At 44.2% G+C, this 8633-nt stretch overlaps 1 protein-coding gene across 1 annotated transcript in view; it reads right to left on the reverse strand.

Moving 5' to 3' along the window:
• Positions 1–2762, reverse strand: part of SMC1A (structural maintenance of chromosomes 1A) — a gene marked incomplete in the record, with an annotated part of 68275 nt that extends 65513 nt beyond the window's left edge. The window contains 1 exon segment of the mRNA XM_014584888.2: positions 2588–2762. Within this exon segment, the coding sequence (XP_014440374.1) occupies positions 2588–2696 (109 nt within the window).
• Between the last annotated feature and the right edge of the window lie 5871 nt (positions 2763–8633).

Raw genomic sequence — 8633 nt, forward strand, 5'->3', positions numbered from 1 at the left:
TAAAATTAAATAAATAATTCTTAAAAAAAAAAAAAAAGAGCTTGGGTTCAAGTCCAACAGACCTGGTTCTAAACTTAGTTTCACTATTTCACTACTACTTAGCTGACCTTCTATTCCCATACCTGGAAAAAAAACAAAACACTGTGACTCATAGATCTAAAAATGATTTGGCACATAGTTCTCTGTTGGAGTAACAGGAGCACAGGCTTTGAAATTATGACAAGCCTAGGCTCTGATCCAAAGCACAGACAAGTTAATGCAACTCTATGCCTGTTTCTTCATGTACAAAACAAAGTTAATGGTACCTCTCCTAGGGTCATCATGAGAATTTAAATGTAAAGGGTACCAATAAAGTATTTGACACACAGCATGAGTTTAGTAAATGACAGTCTTGTACCAACACAAATTGAACTTTTAGTTCTGTTGCCCTCACCATGGCAGGACTAAGCGCATCATGCAGAATGAGGAGTCAGCCTTTTAAGCACCAATTTCCCACCTCTGGAGATCTCCCATGCTGTCCAAAAATGGCAAAACCATCTCACAATGAAAGGCCTCTGCACTCACAATCATTCAATATTATAAACATTTGTATAATACACATTGTGAGTTGAACACCAATAAAATGTTTCAAGGAACCTCTTTAGGACACTGGCAGACCAGTGATGAAGATACAAAAACACATCATGAATACAAAACCGAAGAAAATATATATTAATGTATACCAAGTGTGTACTGTGTTACAGAGGAAGAGCAATTCACTAAGGGATAAGCAAGGAATGCCTTGTAGAGGTTAAGTCCTAAAGAAGTGGGGGTGGGGGCAGTCAGGCCAAGGGCCATTTGGGAACAGCTGTGTACACAAATTGACCAATGTTGAGGGGACTGAATGCCACCAAGAAGTGCATCCTGGCTACTTCCACAGAAGCCACTACTCCAAACCCTAAGAAACTGGATGGAACTCATGCATTAGCCCTCTAAGCCAGTGGTTCTACAAAGAGGCAGGATGGGAAAGTGCTTTTGTCTCCCCCAGGGCCATTTGTCTAAAATGCCCAGAGGGCAATGTCTAAAAACATTTTAGACTGTCACACCTGGGGAGAGAGGGTGCTACTGTAACCTAGTGGGTAGAAGTCAGGGATGCTGCTAAACATCCTACAATGCTCAGGACCAATCCCACAGTAAAGAATGACCTCACTGGGAATATCAATAGTGCCACAATTGAGAAACTCTCTGCACGAGGCAGAGAGCCAAATCCAGGCAAGACTCCAGGGAAGGTATTTAATATGAGCTACTTCAGCAAGCGCAGCCTCTTGAACTAAGAAATGATCCAACTACACCTCTGGGGTGGAGGAACACAGGATTCCCAATGGACCACTTCCAAGGGCAGGTGAGAGGAATCCACAGTGTATCTATCATTTAGAGAGGGAGGGAAAAGAAAAGCCTTACCTCACCACCTCCCTCCTTCCCTCCTTCTTACTTCCTTTCAAAAAAATGGCAAGGTCTCTGGCTATGTCCCCATCCTCCTGCTTCAGTCTCTCAGCTGGGATTATATAGACATGCCACAACATCTTTGCGCTGTCTTAGAGAGTCTGGCTATGTTGCCTAGGCCAGCCTGGAGATCCAGATTCTTCTGCCTCAGTCTCCTCAGTCTCCAAAGTAGCAAGAACAACGAGCCACCATACCCAGCCTTTAGGTTGGACGGGGAATCAAATCCAGGCCTCTCATGTGGTCCCAGTCTGAGCGAGGGCCACCGCGGCGTGGCTGCCGAACCCCCTTTCCAAAGACAACACTTTTTATCACATCAACCTGTCTCATCTCTGGCATGGCATTTATGACAACCTAAAATTATATTTCTATTTCTTTATCTTCTTTCCCCTCTAGAATATAAGTTCCGTATGAGCATGGACTTGATTTAGTCTATTCTCCACTGTTTGCACAACTTGAACAACTGATGATAAACAGTAAAGCATCCAACGAATTTAGTAAGCAAATACATTCTGGTTTCCATAGAAGGAAAGGAATGAGTTCTAGGCCACTGCCTCTGGAGGGAGTGGCGGGGGCGTCTCAAGCGCAGGGTCCAAAATTCAAAAGTGCCTCATCAGTAGAAGAGTCTAAAGGAAAGAACTGGGGTGTACCAATGCGAGGCCAGAGGGGGCGCTGCGCTGAAGCAGAAGTGCAGTTTGGGACTGGAGACTTCTACCAGAGGGCTACTAGCTGTCCCACATTTTCCGTAGGGGTCAAACAAGGAAGGGAAGCCAGATCTGGGCCGAGCATTGGCGGCAGCTGGCAGCGGGAATCCGGACTCGCCTGTTTTGGCGGGAGGGGAAGAGGGTGGGGTAACGTAGAGTTTGGCCTGTACCACTCCGGCTGGCTGAAGCAGGGGCCCCGCAGGCAACTGACACCTGGGAAAAAGGTTCCAGGCAGAGCAGCACAGCGGGGAGATGTGGCCAGAGCCGAACTCCAGCAGGAGGGACAAGGAACCCGTTAAGGTTCGCAAGGTTTCAGGTTGCATGAGCTGGGTTATACTACTTTGACAGCGGCTGGGGGGGGGCGGGTCGGGACGTGCGCAGAGCCGCAGCCAGGTTTATCTTACCGGAGCCATTGGGTCCGATGATGGCGGTGAACCTCTGAAATGGTCCGATAATCTGTCGACCCTTGTACGACTTAAAGTTCTCGATCTCAATCAACTTCAGGAAACCCATGACGGTAGCGGCGCAGGCGGCGGAACCAGAGGCCGCGCCTTAAGCCTGGGAACTGAGGTTAGCCCGCGCGGGAAACGTCGCAGTGCAGGCTGGGCAGACAGCAAGCATCGCGAGAAAAAGTCCAGGTCAAACGGGATTTCTGACTTCCGGCGCGAGGGGGACCTGGGGCGGGGACTTTGGTCTGTCGTAGAGATTTGTTGATCTGTTGTCAGGGAGCGAGCTTACTGTAGACATTTGGGCCCCGCCCCTTTTTGTTGCGTGGCAACAATAAACCACTGCTACTGCAGACCAAGTTGTAGAGTTAGTGCCTAGAGGACACGGAGCTGCTTTTTGTGATCCAAGAAAGCAGGAGGGACCCACGCTTGCTGAGAGTGAGAAGTTACAGCAGAGTATGCCCCCCTCCCCCGGGGCCAGAAGGTGGGAGTTCAGCTGTGGCTTTAGTCTGGCTGGACTGAAGTGAACTGAAGGCTCAGACAAGGACAAGATCAGGAACTGGAAGGATCTGGGGGAGCTAAGGGCTGGACGGGAAAGCAGGGGCAACAGAGAAGATTCATTGTTAGGCGAGCTCAGACTTTGCTGACGGTAGAGTGGGACTGGAGGCTGGATGGGATGGGAAGGGCGCTAGGACTACTTCCGGGCGACTGGGAAACAGGCTGGGGAAGACTGAAACACTGCCCCATCCTCTACCCACCTCCTGTTTCTCCAAGCAGAGTTCACAGAGTGCCGTTGTAACCCAAGAGCAAACTTGGACCTGGATCCAACCAAGAAGCTTCAATATCGGAGTTCTTTACTAAGAAAGGTATTTCATGTGAGCCACCAGGAGTCAATGTCCTCAAACCAATGCTCTTGATCTCGATCCTTCCCTCTCCCCTATCTCTGCTTTCATGCCTCTCCCCATCCCATTCCCACTGCTCCATAACCTTCTACCACCTTTTATTTCTTTCTCCCATTCCTCTTCCTTCTCTGCTCTCTGTCCTCCACCTCCTCACCCACTACTTGTCCTCATTTCTCTTCCTATTCTATGCCCCAATATCTCTCCACTCTGTTGCCCACCATTTTTAGAGAGATTTTTGCTATAGGGCTATTTGCTCACCAGAGAGACAGAGACAGAACATGAGAAATCTCCCTCCAAGGAGGTTGGCCAGGCCGTACCAATCCCTTCTCCTCCATTCTCCTCTCGAGATTTTAGACACCCATGCACATGCACCTGGCTAAGTTTGAAGTCACCGGTCTGAGACTCAAACCGTGGTGGTCCACATGGGAGTCCAGTGACCTAACCATTATGCCATCTGCTGGTCACACCATTTTTATCTCTCCCTTCATCCCCTCATCTCCCTACTATCACCTTATCTGCTCATTACTAAGTCCATGGCCTTAGCAGTGCAAGAAGTTTAAAATGCCTGCTGAATCTTCCCCTTCAGTGATTTAGTGACAGAGAGAACCAGTAGTTTGGAGTTGGTGCCATTCTCAGAATTAAACATGGAAAAGATCTTGAGGTTACCATAGTCATTCTGTTTTTTTTAAGAATTTTTTTATTTTATTTATTATTATTATTATTTTCAATGTTCCACTTCCAGGGAGATGGCCACACCTCAATCCCTTCTCCTCCATTCTCCTCTCAGGATCTTGGGCACACACGCACATGCACCTGGCATGAGTTTAAGCCACTAAGTCTGGGACTCAAACCGTGGTCAACTACATGGGAGTTCAGCGACATAGCTATTACACCAACTGCTTGTCCCTCTATAGTCATTCTTTTAACTATTTTTAAAGTGATGCCTGAAGACTGGGAAGAGCCCTAAAGACTTAGGGCAAGTCCAGGAAAGTAGGAAAACTTGATTGTTGGAATCTAATAGGGGGGCCATAAATGAAGTTCAGTTGGGAGAAACAGGATCAGACCAAGGGGTTACAATAACCAAAGGATAGCAGTCTCATATAATTCACAAGGAAATATTGTTCTATTTTAAAAGATGAGATGAGGGGGGCCCAGCTGGTGACATGGTGGTCAAGACACTGGACTGCAGGGCCAGCCACAGTTCAAGTCCCAAAACTGACAGCTTACTTTATCACTTTCCCTCTCTCTCTGTCTCTTTCTGGTGGGCATGCATGCCTTGTAACAAATTGAAGAACGATGATAGTGATACATAAAATTAAATAATTCTTCTTAATAACTTTAAAAATAAAAGATGAGATGGAACTAGGGTAAAATATTTTATTGGATCCCTATCTCATACCATTTACAAAATGCAATGCCAGAGGATTTAAAAACTTAAATGAGGGAACCAGCAGTTAGTGTGATGGCTATGTTGCTGGACTCCCATGTAGTCGACTGTGGTTCGCATCCTGGACCCGGTGGCTTAAAACTCACGCCGGGCACGTGTGCATGCATGCCCAAGATCCCGAGAAGAGAATGGAGGAGAAGGGATTACGGCGTGACCATCCCTGCTGGGGGGTGATTTCTCGCTTTCTGTCTCTATGTCTCTCTCTGTCTGTCTGGCGAGCGCACGTGCCCTATAGCGAAAAAAAAAACAAAAAAAAAAAAGATATATATATATATCAAGAAAAACAAAACTTAAATGAGGGCTCACTCAGCAGTGCAGCAGTTAGGCACTGAACAGAGGAAGCCAGGTCCACAAGGCCAACCAGATTTCAAATCTCATCCTATCATCTTCATGCCAGGTGCTTGCATGCCCAGGATCCTGGTGGGATGGAGAATTAGAAGAAAAAGGATTGTAGTATGACCTGGCTCCATTGGGAAAGGGGAGAATGTGCACCTACGTGCTCTTTTTCTCTCTCTCCCATGCCTGCCCTCTAGTACAAAAAAACGAGAAAGAAAAAACATTAGAGATTTTAGAAGAATATATAGGAGAATATCTTTATGAACTCAGGATAGAAAAGGATTTCTTAAATAATAAAAATGACCAAGGCCAAAGGAAAAGATAGATAAATCTAACTACATTCAAATTCATCTGAATTCACCATAAAAGGAGTGAAAAGATGAATAAGTGCATACAGAAAATTTCCAAAATATTGATAATGTTCTATTTTCTGAATTCTAATATATAGGAGAATATCTTTATGAACTCAGGATAGAAAAGGAATTCTTAAATAATAAAAATGACCAAGGCCAAAGGAAAAGATAGATAAATCTAACTACATTCAAATTCATCTGAATTCACCATAAAAGGAGTGAAAAGATGAATAAGTGCATACAGAAAATTTCCAAAATATTGATAATGTTCTATTTTCTGAATTCTGGAAGTTCTGAGGTTCATAGGTGTTCATTTTGTTATTGTGCTTCATAATTTACATGCATGTTAACAAGATTCCATCGTATGTATCAATTGTTACGTTTAAATTATTCCATACTAATAAGTGAAAACACAAGTCACGAATTTAGAGATGACGTTTGCCACATTTAAACTATGAAATGATTAGTGTGTAGAATGTATATGGAACTTCTAAAATTAATAAGAAATGGAAACAAACAGCTTGATTTTTTTTAATAAAAATGAACAAACTACGTCAATGGGCACTTCACAGAGAAGTAAACAAAGATGGGCAAAAAACCCAAAAAGATTGGAAACCTCATTTGCAATAGGAGAATTCTAATTAAAATCAGCAACTATAATTTGATACCCACAACGTAGCAAACATAAAAGCCTGAAACATCAAGTGTTGGTGAGGATGTCAAATGACTGAAAAATTTATTTATTTATTTACATTAACCATTGTACATATTTTTTTTTTTTTTTTTGGAGCTTTGGGCACGTGCACTCACCAGAAAGACAGAGAGAGGCAGAGAGATAGAAAGCAAGAAGTCACCTCCCAGGAGGGATGGCCATGCCACAATCCCTTCTCCTCCATTCTCTTCTCGGGATATTGGGCACACACGCATATATGCCTGCTGTGAGTTTAAGCCACCAGGTCCGGGACTAGAACTGCGGTCGACTACATGGGAGTCCAGTGACATAGCCATTATGCCATCTGCTGGTCCCAACCATTGTACATCTTTACAACTTGCAACATGGCTTTTCCCAGCATGCATACAGTACATGTCAATCAAGTCAAAGATATTACCATATAAGTCATCGTCAACAGATAACTTTCCATTTTTGTGTCTGTCAAATGTTTTTTTTTTTTTTTCAATCCTCTCCCTTTCCCCCCATTACCTACTCCCTTCTATATAGTCTCTGGTATTTATGCTTACCCTCCCTCATATTATACCTGAAATTCTTATATACTATTATGAATATGTAAATTGGTACAGTCTTCTTGGAAAACAACTTAGCATTATCTTGTAAAGTTAAATGTGCATATACACTATGCTCTTTGGAGAAAACTTTCCTAGTTGTATATATAAAGCTCTTTTTAATCTGCAGGTTTCTGTCTTTTTTATCTCTTGCAATTAAAAATGAAAATTTGGGGGCCAGCAGGTGGTGTGGACTTCCACATGACCAACCGTGGCTTGAATCCCAGACCCAGTGATTTGATACTCATGCAGACATGAGTGTGTGTGTGCCCAAAATCCTGAGAGGAGAGTGGAGGAGAAGGGATTGCAGTATGGCCATCCTCCCTGGGTGGGTGTAGGGGGGTGACTTCTTGCTTTCTTTATCTCTCTCTCTCTCTCTATCTCTCTCTCTCTCTCTGGGGAGCACACAAATCCTAAAGCAAAAAAATCTCTCTAAAAAAGTGAGAATTTAAGGGGCCAGCAGGTGGCATGGTGGTTAAAGCCAACCATAGTTCTAGTCCCAGACCCAGCAGCTTGAAAATCACATGGGGCACGTGTGTGTGCATGGCCAAAATCCTGAGAGGAGAATGGAAGAGAATGGATTACAGCATGTCCATCCCCTTGAGAAGGTGATTTCTCACTTTCCCTCTGTCTCTCTCCAGCTAGAACCCATACCCAATGGCAAAAAAAACTTAAAAAGAACGAACGAAAGAAAGAAAGAAAGAAAATCAGTGGGTTTTTGTCTTTCAGAGTCCTGGTCTCTCTTGAACCCATTTCAATTAGGCTTTCACCCTCACAACTCCAACAAAAATGTTCTTGTCACACACACACACACACACACACACACACACACACACAAATGCTCTTGTCAAAGTAATCAGTGATTCTCATGTTACCAATTCAGTCACTACTCAGCTCTTAGTTCATCTGTCACACCTTGATCATTCTCCCAAACGTACTTTCTTTACTTGACTTCTAAGATAAACATACATTCCTTGTTTTTTTTTTTTTTCTCCCATCTCCCAGCTCACTTCTCCTTAGTCTCCAGTGCAGTGGCTGCTCTGCTTGTCAAAGTAATCAGTGATTCTCATGTTACCAATTCAGTCACTACTCAGCTCTTAGTTCATCTGTCACACCTTGATCATTCTCCCAAACGTACTTTCTTTACTTGACTTCTAAGATAAACATACATTCCTTGTTTTTTTTTTTTTTCTCCCATCTCCCAGCTCACTTCTCCTTAGTCTCCAGTGCAGTGGCTGCTCTGCTCCTTGTCTCCCCTGGGGTTCATCCATATATATTCACTCTCTCGGAGATCTCATAATCTTGTAGCTTTAAATTCCTGTGTGGGCCAGCAGATGGTGTGGTGGTTAAGGTGGCTGGATCCCACATGGCTGATTGCAGGGTTCAAGTTCAGGACCAGCATCTTGAGAAAACATAGTGGGCAAGTTTGTGTGTGTGTGTGTGTCCAAAATCCCTAGAGGAAATGAAGAAGAAAGGATTGCAGTATAGTCATCCACTTGGAGGGTGGTTTCTTTTTCTTTTTCTTTTCTTTGAGAGATTTTTGTTACAGGGTGCGTGTGCTCGCCAGAAAGACAGAGAGAGACAGAAAACGAGAAATCACCCCCGGGGGGATGACCACGCTGCAATCCCTTCTCCTCCATTCTCCTCTCAGGATCTTGGGCACACACGCACATGTGCCCGGTGTG

This window comes from Tupaia chinensis, unplaced genomic scaffold, assembly GCF_000334495.1.
Source record: "Tupaia chinensis unplaced genomic scaffold, TupChi_1.0 Scaffold148091_1, whole genome shotgun sequence".
Classification (NCBI taxonomy): domain Eukaryota; kingdom Metazoa; phylum Chordata; class Mammalia; order Scandentia; family Tupaiidae; genus Tupaia; species Tupaia belangeri.